The following is a 14,957-nucleotide window of genomic DNA, read 5'->3' on the forward strand; positions in this document are numbered from 1 at the left end:
ATTCATCTGCTGATGGACATCTAGTATATTAATTATATAGGTTCTTTCCAAGAACGATATCTTTTCATTTGTCAGATCATGTTCTATGCCCTTCAATATGATTTTCCTTTTTTGTTAAATTTATTCTTAGTATTTTATAATTGTGAACAGGTAATACATTAATAAGGTTCAAAATTCAATTTAAAATTATAAAAAATACAGTTAATTTACCCTTCCATTGCTGTTTTCTCTCTACCCAATTATTCTCTCTTCCAGAGTTACTTTATGTATATGTGAGCAAATACATATACCTATTTATTTCAACTGTTAAAGGAATACTTTTGTTGTTGTTTCTAGTTGATTACTGCTGGAATAGAAAAAAGCTATTGATTTTTGTACATTTATCTTTTATTCAGACACTTACCAAATTTCCACATTAATGCTAATAGGTTTTACTTAGAGCCTCTTAGATTTCCTAAACACACAGTCACATATCAGCAGAACAATTTATTATTTTCCTATACATATACCAATTATTCACTTTTATTGCCTAATTATTTTCAACTGAATTTTCAAATCAATGTTGACTCTTATTTCAGACTTTAATATTTACTATTGGTTTTTGATGAACAGTTTCTTTTCCTTTTACTTGGAGGTTTATCAAATCATACTTAAAGCTGTAAAATTCTGTCAAATGCTTTTTCAGTACATACTGATAAAATGTTTTTCATTTAAAAAATTTCATTCTGAAATAATTTTAGACTTATAGAAAAGCTGCAGAAACAATACAAAGAATTCCTGTATACCCTTCTCTCAGATTTCCTCAGTGAGAATACTTGTGTTTAATCACTCTGTATTTTTTTATGAGTGTAGTTGGCTCTGTGGTAAAGAATCTGGCTGCCCATGCAGGAGACTCGGGTTTGATCCTTGGGTCAGGAAGATCCCCTGGTGAAGGGAATGGCAACCCATTCTAGTATTCTTGCCTAGAAAATTCCATGGATGGAGGAGCCTGGCAGGGGGTCACAAAGAGTTGAACACGACTGAACGACTTAGCACACACACTTGTGTACATACATACGTGCATGTGTATGTGTATAATTTAGTTTCTTGAAACATTTGCCAATTGTCTTTATCTTTAAATATTTCAATGTATATTTTCTAAAAACATGGATATCTTCATAAGAAATATTATCAAAATAAAAAAATGTTTATCTACAGGCATTTAAATAATATTCATGTTCTTGAGATTAATATATTAGTAATATTTCCTGATATAGAAGCCTGTATTACCTTATGTAATAATGTTATAATAATGTTAATAATGTTTATAATGTTAAAAAAAAACCTTATGTAATAATGTTATAAAGTTCAACTTAACTTTATTTGGAATTTTTGCACCTATAGTCATAGATGAGATTACACTATGGCATTCTTTTTTGGCAGTTTATTGGGTTTGAGTATTAATACTACACTGCACTTTAAAAATCAACTGAGCATCTTTTAATCTTTTCCAATGATCTGAAGCAGTTTATATAGTAATTAAAAATCACACTGATCTATTTTTTGGGTTGGGTGATGGCTACAGTGTTATTAACTTTGTGATAATTCATTGAATTGCGTAACTGTGATTTGTATACTTTTCCATATAAATTTTAAATAAAAAGTTCAAAGAGGAATCTTTTAAAAGGGTAAAATTGCAATCACTTTTCCAATTTCTTCTTTTGGTAATTAATTGGCTTATTCAAACTATATCTTGGGTCAGTATTTGCTAGGAAATGATCTGCTCTGTTTTCAAAATTGTGGCCACAGACTTACCCTAAAATTATTTAAAACTCTTCCATATATATGATTATGTCTGATCTCGTCCCCCTCCACTTTTCCCCTTTATCAGACTGAGAAAATCTATTTTATTGGTGTTTTCAAAAAGAATCATTTTCTACTTATCCTTTTTTTTTTTTTTTTTTTTTTTTGCATTTCTACTTAACTTCAGGTTTCATCTTTTCTCCTATGGTTTAAATGTTTTTTTTTTTTTTTTTTTTTTTTTCCTAAATTCCTAAAACAATCACTAAGCACCTTTGAATTTTTCCTTTTGAACAATGAAGGTATTTTACTTCCAAGTCCAGCCTCATGTATTTCTAGACACTCAGTAAGGTGTCTGGGGTCTTACTTTGCCCTATCCTCTCAAGTTCTGCTGCCTGGCCACAAGCACATGACAAATGTTCGCTCCATGAACATAGGATACTGTTGTGTCCTGGGCCTCGCTGTGAAGATCCGTGCTTGCTGCAGGGCCTACCCATCCATCCAAACACCTGGAGCAGCCATCATGTGAAGGCTCTGTGCCAGCTTCTATGAACAGGACAGTGAGTAGAACTGGGTATCTGCCCTTGTGGATCTTACACTCTAATGACAAAGGCAAACACAGAACGAGTAATGCAACTGAGCTAAGTCCTGTCGAGGATGCTGTGAAAGTATAAGGCAGGGGTCCAACATCACCTACAAGGCCTAGCTGAGTCTCTAGAAGTGATACTCAAGCTTCTCAGAATTGGAGGTCTACTCTGTCCCTTATTCTCTTCTCAGAAAGGTAGTCATTGGGTTTTCCTGTATAAAAGCTATCTGGTTTTCAGTTGTATGTCTGCTGGTCCTGGCCACAGCTGACTGAACCAAGAGACTGACAGCTGGGCATAAGAACTTTATCCAACAGGAGTGCTCCACGCGGGATGGTCACTGGCTGACTTAATTAGAGCCTCTATGGGAGTCTGAACAGAAAACAGAATGAGAGAAGAAACAGAGATAGCAGGAGAGGAAGAAGCAGAGAATGAATCGTAAAGTGTTAATAATAACAGCAAGCCCTGTGGTATGGGGTTAGACTTGTGGGCATCAATATGGACTCATGGTTTTTAATAATATACAGATGGATAGATTAGTAATAAATTCAGCTGTGTGTGACACATGTATTAACATATACACATATATTCATTTCCTAGCTTTGTGTGCTGAAAATGCCTAGAAGCAATGATACTCCAGGAGCAATGAATATACCACCTTAGTTTCTAAGTACCATTCTCAAATAAAAGGCATCAGGAGTTGCTTAGAGACATGGCTGAAGTCAGGGCTGGGACAAGAAAAGTGTAAGTAACCTTGGAACACCTTGTGGTACCAGAAAATAAGGTAATACTAAAAAAATGATGGGGCAACATTGAAACAACACAGGAGCCAACTCAAGAGCTCCCAATGGCCAAATCTACAAGCAATGAAATAAACTCTATTAGTACTATTAGTAGGCTACAACCCATAGACTAAAACAAGTATCCATTAGTTTTTACTTATAGGTAAATTATTGAATAAATAAATGAGAGAAAAGAGACAGCTGTTCCTTACAGAATACCAATTAATACATATAGATGGAATAAGAAAACAATGTCATCATTAGGCAAATATAATATTAATGTTTGTTAAAAGCAAGAGCCGGTTGGGAAGATCCCCTGGAGAAGGAAATGGCAACCCACTCCAGTATTCTTGCTTGGAGAATCCCAAGGACATAGGAGCCTGGCGGGCTACAGTCCATGGGGTCACAAAGAGTCGGAGATGACTGAGTGACTAACGCGTTCACATTTACATGATGGATGCTAAAATCAATGGGCAAAATTCTATGCATAAATAAGACATCTGTACAGTTTCTATCCTTCCATGAGATTCTTATTCATTTCAAAGGGAAAATTAGTAATCTTACAGTGGAGAACTGGTATACACAACCTCAGCATGTATCACCTGCTCTGAGTTACAAGGATGGGCACAGCATCACTTGAGGGCTAGTCTTGCCCAAAATGGAGACCCTCAATCTAGCATGTGAAAACAGCAGACAAACCCAGATTAAGGGACACTCTACAAATTTAACTGACCTGGAGGTTTCAAAAATGTCAAGGTCATAAAACGCAAAGAAGGATGGAGGAACTGTCACAGGTTGAAGGAGATAAAGGAAACGCAACCAGACGCAACACGGGATCCTCGACTGGATTCTGGACCAGGAAAGGACATCAGTGGGAAAAACGGCAAAATCTGAGTGCCTAGAGATTAGCTAGTAGTACCATATCATGTTAATTTCCTGGTTTTAATAATTATAATTTAATAATTTTTAACAGATGGTTGGTGAAGTTGGTGAAGGGTGCATGGAATTCTACTATTGTGTGGTAATTTCCTATAAGTCTAAAATTATTTCAGAACAAGAAGTAAAACAATAACAACAACAAAAAAAACTGCTACTAATAAATAAACAAAGAGTGGCAGTCACTGAGGTACAAAGCGGCAGACAGCTCCTTGAGGGGCTGGATGGTGCCTGTTGCAGCACCTGCTGGAGCCCATGTTCCAGCTCCAGCTGCCCCCCACCCGCCGTGTCATGATATTCCTCCACCACCCAGGGGACTGTGACTCCTGTCCCCATTTTCTGCTTCCTGGAAGAGACTTTCTGACACCAAAGGAGGGTTTCCAAAGTGGCCCTTCAGGGGAGGCTGATGGCATGGTCCTCAATGGTGGCTACTGCAGATGGTTCCCAAGGATGTACGTACCAAGCCTTGCTCTGCCCTGCTAATTAAGCTGAGGCCGAACACGCCTGGTGTGTGGAAAGCCTTGGGGGATGGTGTGCAGTCCTCTGCTTAGTGACTAACATGCAGACTGCATGAGGGAGCTATCTATCCCATGTTCACTTAGCTAGGACCATGGTATAGACGGGGCTGAGGCAGACTCCATGGCCATCTGGGTACAGCCCAACCCAAGGATCCCTCCCCCTACAGTTCTCCATTGTCTATGTTGTTGGTCTCCTGCAAGAGGCCCCACAGAGTTAAGCTTGCTTGGTCATTTGGTGCTTCTGTCCAGGCCCCGTGTAGGGTAGGGTAGTACCCAGCCTTCTTCCTAAAGATGCCCTATGCTGGCCTAGTTCCAAGGCTGGAGAGACGTGGTCTGGTCTGACCCCTGAACATGGGGCAGGGAGGAATAGTAGCTACGACACGGCTGTGGAAGGGGGAAGGGTTCCGAGAGTCCCTTCCCCTTGGAATTCTAGGGCATGGGAAAGAGGAAGCAATGGCTTAAATGCAGAAGCTCTGTGTCTGGGCCTCTGACTTCTCTGCTCCCTGTGGAGACATTCTGGGGACTCAGTAGCATGAGAGCCAGCAGAGGGTAGCAGGTCACAGCCTGGTCCCTGTCTTCTTCCAGCCAGGTCTGTTCTCAGCTGCCATACTTCTGAGCTTCCAGAAAACATGATAAAGTTCCAGAGGCTCTGGGACATGAGGATCACGCTGAAGGACAGAGATGAGGGACCTCCCTCTTCTCCCTGCCGTAAAGCAGACACAGGAGCAGCTCCCCTCCCAGAGACCTAGGAGCACATGTGGGCCCCACAACGAAGGGGCTAGGGTGGGGCTGGGAAGGCATCTTCCAGGGGCTGTGAGGAGGTAACAGGCCTTAGGCTAGATGCAGAGGGGTGAGAAGCAGGAGGGGAAGGTAGGTCGGTCACCATGCCACAGCCAAGGGGGCTTTATTAGGTGTTGAGGGCACGTATGGGCAGGTAGGTAGACGCTAGAGGGTGTGGCACACCTTCTCAGGGTGGAGTGGTGCCTGGATGTCCAATTTGTGGGTCTTGCTGTCCTTATCGATGATCTCCAGCCGCAGCTTTGGGGGACGCCTCTCGGCCTGGGATGAGGGCAGTTCAGGACTCTTGAGCAGCTGCTTGTCTGAGTCCTCCACAGTGATGCGCAGGGTGCAGCCCCCCGGCAGCAGGTCCTGCTCATAGGCAGCCGCCAGCTGGTTCACCACTCGGCGCTCCACCTGCAGGCGGTAGGGGAAGCTGTCGTCACTGCCAAAGCCTGGAGGCCCAGCTCTGTCACTTGCTGCCTGGGCAAGAACTTACTCAAAGCTTCAGTTTTTTCATCTGCAAAGGGCTAACAACACGAGCTTGCAAGACAGTACTAACAAGTCAGTAGTCAGTTTCTGAGGTTCCTAGCCCCAGTTCCCTGATGCTGGTAGGGGTTCAAACTCATTTCCCCTCTTGGACAGGGGTTTTACTTGATTATATTGTTTTTGGTTCTGAAGGGGCATCTGCTCTGGGTAGATGCCTGGGCAGGCTGGGAGCCCAGCGAGTGGGTCTAGGGGCACCAGGGAGGGAGGTGTGGAGGTCCTCTCAGGACTCACCTCATGCTTGATGGAGCGGGCGCCATAGTGCACGTTGTAGCCTTCGACCAACACGTCCGCCACCTCGCGGTCCCAGAGCAGAGTGATGTTGTGCCTTTGCTTGGCCTGGGACAGGTCAGACAGCAGCATGTCTGCATGTGGCCCAGGGCTTTCTAGATGTTCCACCCCCACCCATGGGCAGTCCCTGCTCTTACTCTCTTGGCCCAGAAATTCAACTCCTTGTTGACGAGTTGGATGAGCTCCGAGTGGCAAAAGGGGAGGAAGTAGACGATCTCATTGATTCGTCCCAGAAACTCATCTCTCCGGAAGTGAGCCTGCAGGGCCAGGTTAGGGATGTGAGCTTAGTGACCCAGAGTGGATAAAGGAATTAGTGGACCCTACTGGGGAAGATACAGATGGGAGGGCTTCCACATCTTCACGATGGCTAAGGTGATCCCCTCCAACTCGAGGCTCCAGCAGGAAGGACAAGGAACTCTTACTTTTAGGATGGGGCGAATCACGTTTTCCTTGAAGTTCTTTGAGATGGTGATCTTGTCACTGATCTGGACGTCCCCTGTGGAGACAGAAACATAAACTGCCTGCTCCCTACACCTGGGACCTTTGGGAGCTGTGCTGCACCTTGGCTCCATGACAAGAGCCTGCTCTTGCCCCTGACAGTCTGTGTGATCCTGGTCAACATCTTGCGCCCTCTGGGCTTCAGCCTTCTCATCACCTGCACAATCAGAGGACTGGACTGAGTACTTCCCAGGCCCTTCCAGTGCTCATGTGCAGTAGGAATTGCATGAAGGAGGGGAGGGGAGAGGAGAAGAGTCAGGACTGAGACTTGAGTCCCGAGTTGTAAGAAGGGGGCTGGAGAGTTCAATCCTAGACAGAAGGCTGATAGACGCAGTGTCCACCCTGACACACTCCCCTTTCCAGCACTTTCCAGGGCCCACCCATGCCCACCTCCAGGTTTCTGACCTGCCATCCCCTTGCTGCACCAAAGTGTCCCTCCCTGTTAAGTGCACATCCCTTCAGTCCCCTGAGACCCTGGCCTCCTCCTGGCCCCACACCTTGGGGTGGCTCTGTCCCTGCCTCTGTCTGGAGCCCTCCTGTCACCCAAGAGGCCTGGGGCTTTCTTGAGGAAGTAGGGGCACTGTTTGTTGGCCTCCCTCCACTATCTAGTTGGGTGTTTGGTGTCTTCATCTGACCCTGGGACCCTGATTCTATCCTTCCCCCGGAGCAGCGTGGCAGCCGTGTCACTTGACTGTTTGCCCAGAGAACGTGGGCCACGTGCCATACCAAGGTTCTCGGCGATCCGGTTACGGCTCATCTCCAAAGCTTCCTGCCTGAGCTGCAGCGCATGCTGTGCTATCTCGTCGCTGGCCACGTTCGAGGTCATGATGAAGATGGCATCCTTGCAGTCGATGGTCTTGCCTTTTCCATCTGTCAGCCGGCCCTGGGAAGGAACAGCAACTGCGTGGTCAGGGAGCGGTAAGGCCGGGCACCTCTTCCAGGAGGTCTCTCCAGAACCCTCTCCCCCTGGCAGTCAGCGCTCCCTCCTCTGGGGTCTCTGAGCACTGTTCTCACTCCTTGGTTTCAGTGCTCACCTGCTGGGAGAGCCACCAGCTGAGACTGCATCTGCTGCCTGGCGTCTCTCAGGGCACCCAGAAGCCAGTCTGACTGTATAAGCAGCCATCCAACACACCCTCCTGGAGGCCTGCTGTGGGTGGAGCTCTGTGTTGGGGCACTGGGGACTCACTGAGCCTGACACGCTCCAGTCTAGAGGAGTGAGGCCAGGAAACAAGCAGTTAGAATTCAGTGGGTTAGGCATTATGATAAGGGGAAGGCCAGGCTGCTATAGGAGGTCACAGCGTATTCTACAGGGCCACTGCGAAGACCAGATAAATGAACTGAAACAGGTATAATCTCTGCATCTTCAGAGCCATCCTCTGGCCTAAGATAAAAAATAATGTTCTTCCTTTAATCAACATGGGAAGTTGCCTTGGAATCTTTCATTTTTTTCTAGAAGTGACACAGAAGAAAGCATCTTTACTAGACGCAAATGCACCAAGGAAAGAGAAAAGGGGCAACAATAAAGGGAAGAGACAGAAGAACTAGAAAAGTGTAGTTTCCCGGGGCCATTCAGCTTAAGGGTGAGGATCTCCGCCCACTCAGCAAACCTCAAGGCTCTCATGGTACAACAGCACTTTGCAGTCATTTGTAAAGAAGCACAGGGGCTTTCCTAGTGGCTCAGCGGTAAAGAATCCGCCAACAAAGGAGATGTGAGTTTGATCTGGGTTGGGAAGATCCCTTGGAAAGAAAATGGCAACCCACTCAAGTATTCTTGCCTGGGAAATCCCATGGACAGAGGAGCCTGGTGGGCCACGGTCCACAGGGTTGCAAAAGTGTTGGACACGACTTAGCAACTAATGAACAACAATGACATATAAAAGCAATAATCAGTGCCCTGCTGACAGGAACTGGTGGAGTCTGCTGTGATGGGCACCCACGGCCACCCCCGGGGCCCTGCTCGATACCTCTGTGAGGGCAGGGGCTGGGTCTTGTTCTCACTGGGTCTTAGAACAGTGCCTGGCATAGAACAGCCCTCAGCAGTTGCTTGCAGACTGAATCCTCACCACCCCTACAAAGAAACTAAGGCTCCAAGGGCTTAGTTTGTACAAGGTCTCAGAGCTGGAACACAGTCCAGCTGAGACTCTACTGAACGGTCTCACCCCAGCACCCCTGTCTTTCACTGTACACAAGGCTCCTGGGGCCATACCAACAATGTGGGATAAAGGAGGCTTCGTGAAATTTTCTTTCCTAAATAAAAACTTCTCAGAGTTCTAAATTCAGTTTGCATCCTTTGATCCTGACTGGAGAGAAGCTAAGCTACTGGGTCAGGTGTGGGGAGAGGTAGACCTTCTTAGGAATTCACCGGGGCTGCAGACAAAGCATAGCTCCTGCCAATTCTGAGAGCATGGCTCCAGGGAGAGGTCACTGACAGCCTGCGGGGCCCTGCCCCAGGCCAGTGATGCAGGGCCCTGCCCCGGCCTCAGGCAACCATTGCTTCTTAAGTATGTTCCTTTCCCTGGTGGCAAGTTCCTTTCACTCAAGGTCAGCCCTTGCTTCTAAAGCAGATGCAAAGGCAGACTAGCCCTAGCTCTCAGAGGTAAAAAAGAAAGGCATATACATTAACTGAGCACCTACTGTGTACTGGGCATGGTACCAAGTGCTTTTCTGCCTCACTTTACACTGGCCCGTGGCACAGGCCTCTCAGGAAGTGTTAGCTCCAAGGGCGTCTATTCAAAGGGGGCCTTGAGATCCAGTCGTGGTCATTCCCCCGTCCCAGCCTTGAGTGGGAAGAGGAGAAGGAAGGGTACAAGCAGATGTCCCCGAGCTTGGCCATTAGCTCCCCACTTCACCCCCTGCCTACGAGTTACAACACGACAGATCCACTGAGGGCAGTTCTAGTTTTGGGGACCAGGTCTGCGTGCGTGCAGATGACCCCGCTGTGTTCGCAATGCTCGTCCCTGAGGACTGAGCGCACACACGGCTATACTGGCCAGAGCAATAACCCGCAGCCATTCTGTTCTGAGAGATCAAAGCTCTGCTCATAACGGGGCCTGGGGATGGGTCCCTGGCGGGCGAGGGGAGCAGGTGCAGTGCATGACTGGCCCAAGGGTGACTTTCAGTGTTTGCACCTCCTCCTCAGAGTCCTTGGCAATAAAATGTGTCCCAAAGAGGGAGCTGTGGCTGACCCGCCTCCCAACTGGAGTGCACGCATGCGGGTGAGGTGTGAATGCTCACTGCAGGGTCACAGGGGCTGCTCCCCCACCGGCACCCCACTTCTGTCCTTGAAGGGAGGCGCAGAGAGTGGGCTTCCTGGGACTTCTGCCCTGTGCTGTAGGTCTGGGGTCAACTGGGAAGTGAGCTGCATTAGCTCTGCTTGGTGAGAGCTTTGCTAGGGCTCCCACTTTTCTGGGCCTAAGCTTGGGAGATCTGGGATGGGTGGACCTGGTTGGGGGGCGGGGGCGCACGTCTCTATGCCCCTTAGTCCTACTGATCCTAGGGCAGCACTCACCACAGTGGCTGAACTGCTTTTTGCTGCCTGTCTCCCCCTCACTCCTGAGCACTGAGGCAGGGGCTGTGTCTGTTCTGCCTGTTTCCCCTCTGCCTGCCTGCACTAAACCACGCTCTTCTCATTTGCCTCCTACTCTCTGGCAATTCCCTCTCTGGGTCTTTGCGGAGAGGTCGCAAGCCTCGTCTCTGCTTACCAGACTCTCACCAGGTGAGAGAGCTCGTCCATTCCTGTGGCTTGTTACTCTTTCTGTGCTGAAGCACTCCTGAGTCTACTTCCAGCACAGACCTCTCTTGCACTCCAGACAAGCAACTTCCTGGACATCTCCATCTGGCTGTATCCCAGGCATTTCATTTTCAACACTTCTGAACCTTAGCTCCTCACCTTCCTCAATCTGTTGCTCACACCTCTGTGTTCCCTGTCTCTGATAGCAGCAGAACCCATGGGACACCCAGGCCAGAGACACTTCCACTGGTCACCCTTGTCACCTCTCTGTCTCCTCACTTGGGAGTTCTCTCCATCCAATGGCCCTGCTGTAGAGCATGTCTCCCCAGCCCTCACTTGGACTCTTCAACAGTCTCCTCGCTGGTCCTTCTTCTTCCTTCTAGTCCATTTACTCACTGCTGCCTACAGGAGCTTTATAAAAGGAAAATCCAATCATGCTTTTCCCTTGCCTAAAGTCTTTGAAGGCTTCTTCCTCTCCAGCAAATAAATCCACACTCCTTTGCCTGGGATTCTAATCTGCCCCTGTCTATCTCACCCATCTACCTCCACCATTCTGTTCTCACCTTCGCTCACAGTCGGGCAATTACTGAAAGGCTGCAGTCCTCTGGATGGAGCAGGCTGCCTCACGCCTCTCTGTGCCTACACACAAGGTGTCTACTGCCAACCCTAACATACTGAATTAAGTTAGTTGATGGGGTGTTTCCCCTGGTGCTGGGGGCTCTGAGAATGCCTGGAGAGACTAGGTGCCTGGGAGTTATTATTTAAGCTGTGGGTTCTAGGAACTGGAGTGCCTGGGTTCAAACCCTCGATTTTCTCTTCCCAGTTGTGTGACCATGGATGAATCAGTTATCTCACTTTATCTCAGTTTCTACATTTGCCACACTGAGGTAGTAATAATGACTATCTTCATGGTTATTGGGAAGATTAAAGGAGTTCATAAAACAGTGCCTTGCACATAAAGTACAAAAATGCCAACTTTATCGCATCTCTTTTCTACCTGATAGGCAGGGAGCTCCCAGAGGGCAGGTTTGGGTCTGGTCCATAAGCTGTGTACCTGAATCCTATTAACAGTCTAGAATGGAGTTGGGGGAGTATCAGAACACAGGTGTGGGAAACAGAATATGTGACCTTTGAAGGACTGGCCTTCATTCTTCAGTAGGAGCCCTCAGGATAGGGAGCAGATAAGAGCCTAGGAGGAGGGCAATAAAACTGGGGCAGCCAAGGATGCTGGGCTCGGAGGGGAAGACAGTGAGTGGGCAGCTGTGGGGACACTTGGATCTGGCTCTGGCTGGCTTGGTACCTGGTGTGCTATTTGGTCCAGGGGTATCCATTCCTGTATCTCATCAGCAAACCTGTGACATTCTGGGAAGCAAACCCCTTTCCATTTTCCCAGGGCTGGATGGGGCTGAGTGGAAAGGCAGGCTGGACTCGGTCTGCCCATGTGCTGGCTAACACAGCCTCTGCATGGGAGCAGAAGGAAGGCCTCACCTGGAACAAGTGGATATCAGCCCCTCCCCTGACAGTAAGCCCTCCCTCCCCTGCTCAAGATAAGGAGAGGTACAGCGGGGAGACCTGGGCTCTGGGACCAGATGTATCTTGAGACCATTTCTGGCTCCTCTGTACAGTAGCTCTGTGGCCTTGTGCAAGCCATTTACAACCTCTTGAACTTGTTTCTACATCTGTTATAAAAGGTGACTACCTTGCCTGGCTATTGTGATGATTAGTAATAAAGTCTATAACATCTTTAGCACAAGCCTACTACATAGACTGCTGAATAAAAGGAAGCTGTTCTCATCTAGAGCTCACTCGGTCAGTTGAGAGGGAGACTGTTCTCGTTTGTGATGAGCCGGGAGCTGTTCAGGAGAAGAATGCTCCATAAGCCAGGGCACCACCATTCCATCATCACTGCAATGGTCACAGACAGCAGTAACATTACTAACATTTTAAAGAACTGGTGAAGATAATGGAAGGAAGGAGCAGGAGCCGTCTGAGTGAGATTCTTGGAGCTTACTGGATCCAGCCTCCCTGTTTTTCACATGAGGTTCCTAGAGATGGAGCTGAGCTGGAACTAAAAATTCAGGTCTCTCTCTCTCCTGGCACTTCTGCCCCATTCTCTCTTTAAAAGGGACCTGGGCAGCCACAACATTTCAACTTTTGGGCCCTGAGTGTTTTTCCTGGAGTGCCCAGTCTGGGCCCTGGTCCAGAGAAGGGGTAAAGCCACATCTGCTAACTGAGAAGCAGGAACTTGATGAACGACTGACTCCGGATCCACAGGTCCTGCTGCTCATAGCCCTCTCATACCTACAGGTGTCCCCCAGCCAAACCCAGCCCCAGCTGACTCACCTCATCAAACAGCTGCAGCATGATGGTGAGCACATCTGGGTGGGCTTTGTCTACCTCATCAAAGAGCACCACGGCGTTCGGGCACTGCTTCAGCTTCTTGGTCAGCTGGCCACCCTCCTCGTGGCCAATGTAGCCTGGTGGGGACCCGATGAACTTGGCCACCTGGTGGAAGGAGAGAATTAAGTTAGGCAGGCCTTTCCATCCTTTCAGTTTCCAATACGGGGCATGCACGGTAAGCTGGCTTTGCATACTGTTAAGACTGCCTGTTTCAACAAGGTGAGGTTATTTCTTGGGGTGGAAGGAATCCTGCTGTGATAGGAGAGCAGTTGGATCTCTTCTGTGTTTATTCTTCAGAGCAAATCTTATGCAAAACAGATGGACCCCACTGTGTACATATGTCCCCAAAGGACAAATTCCAAGGCTGCTGTAATTATCTCAGGCTTGAATGACAAGTCACATCAAAATACCCAGGCAGAGTCATGTTGACAGGCTTTCCAAACCAGACTTCCCCAAGGACTCTCACTCACCTCATGCCGCTCCTGGAACTCAGACATGTCTAGCCTGATGAAACCCTGTGTGGAAACAAGCACGAGTCCATTTGAAGGCAGGAAGGCAGAGGGAAGGGCTAAGGAGGAGAGCATCTCAAATATCTTCTGGGCTTTCAAGCCACACCAAGATCTTCTATCCCATTCTCATGACACAGTGTTTTCTGGCTCCTTGTCTCCTTTTCTGTCCACTCATCCCCTAAATGATTCCCTCACTCCCTACCTTAATAAACCCAAGTCATGTCCCTGCCCTTAAACTGGCCTGGAAAGTCTTTTTTTTTCAGGCTTCTACCAGGCCTGATCACCGCATCATCCACTTATCACACATTTCCTGAAGGCGTCCTGTGTGTGCTGAGCACTAGAGCTATGTATGTCTCTGTCCTCTAGGAGCACCGGAGTGGGACAGGCTGACACAGACAAAGTCAGCCACCACCAGCGTGGGCCATGATGAGATGGAGGGGAGCAACAAACACCCACACAGCTCCATGGTGCCCTCCACTCTGCAAGTCTACATAGGCACAAGTCCCTTTGCTTTAGTTTTCTTCTATTTTTCAAAGAGTGTAGTTGATTTGTAAAGCTGTTAGTTTCAAGGGTACAGCAAAGTGATTCAGTTATACCCACACACAAACACACATATATATTCATTTTCAGATTCTTTTCCATTACAGGTTATTACAAGACATTGAATATAGTTCCCTGTGCTATACAGTAGGTCCTTATTGCTTATCTTTTTTATACATAGTAGTACATATCTGTGGAGAAGGCACTGGCACCCCACTCCAGTACTCTTGCCTGGAAAATCCCATGGACGGAGGACCCTTGTGGGTTACAGTCCATGGGGTCTCGAAGAGTCGGACACGACTGAGCGGCTTCACTTTGACTTTTCACTTTCATGCATTGGAGAAGGAAATGGCAACCCACTCCAGTGTTCTTGCCTGGAGAATCCCAGGGACGGGGAAGCTGATGGGCTGCCGTCTATGGGGTCACACAGAGTTGGACACGACTGAAGTGACTTAGCAGCAGCAGCAGTGTATATCTGTTAATTAACTGTTAATTAATCCACTCCCCATTTTCCCTTTGGTAACTACAAGTTTGTTTTCTGCCTGTGAGTCTATTTCTATTGTGTAAATAAGGTCATTTGTATCACATTTTAGGCTGCACAGATAAAAGATATCACATGATTTTTGTCCTTCTTTGACTTACTTTATATAGTTTGATAATTTCTAGGTCCATCCATTTTGCTGCAAATGGCATTATTTCATTCTTTTTAATGGCTTCATAATATTCCAACCCCCCTCCCCATCCATTCCTCCATTGATGGACATTTAGGTTGCTACCATGTCCTGGCTATTGTAAATACTGCTGCTATGAACACTGGGGTACATGTATCTTTTTGAATTAGAATTTTCATCATCTTCAGATATATGCCCAAGAGTAGGACTGCTGGATTATATAACTCTAGCTTTTTTTTTTTTTTAAAGAATCTCCATACTGTTTTCTAGAGTGGCTGCACCAATTTACATTCCCACCAACAATGAAGGAGGGTTCCCTTTTCTCTACACTCTAGTTTACTTTTCTTTTAAACTAATAAATCTGATTTATTTACATGTTTTCACGTCATTAAAGTG

General features: G+C 47.1%; 1 protein-coding gene across 1 annotated transcript in view; it reads right to left on the bottom strand.

The window, feature by feature from the left end:
* Positions 1–369: 369 nt before the first annotated feature.
* The window catches only part of CLPB (ClpB family mitochondrial disaggregase), a 148,413-nt gene continuing 133,825 nt past the window's right edge, over positions 370–14,957 (bottom strand). Inside the window, exons 10-16 of the mRNA XM_055548997.1 lie at positions 13,312–13,356; positions 12,785–12,946; positions 7,438–7,594; positions 6,636–6,709; positions 6,351–6,470; positions 6,157–6,261; positions 370–5,793 (exon numbers count right to left, since the gene is read on the bottom strand). Of these exons, the coding sequence (XP_055404972.1) occupies positions 5,545–5,793; positions 6,157–6,261; positions 6,351–6,470; positions 6,636–6,709; positions 7,438–7,594; positions 12,785–12,946; positions 13,312–13,356 (912 nt within the window). The 3' untranslated portion in view covers positions 370–5,544. The remainder of the gene's footprint in view (positions 5,794–6,156; positions 6,262–6,350; positions 6,471–6,635; positions 6,710–7,437; positions 7,595–12,784; positions 12,947–13,311; positions 13,357–14,957) is intronic.

The sequence above is a fragment of the Bubalus kerabau genome, chromosome 15, assembly GCF_029407905.1.
Source record: "Bubalus kerabau isolate K-KA32 ecotype Philippines breed swamp buffalo chromosome 15, PCC_UOA_SB_1v2, whole genome shotgun sequence".
Lineage (NCBI taxonomy): Eukaryota > Metazoa > Chordata > Mammalia > Artiodactyla > Bovidae > Bubalus > Bubalus kerabau.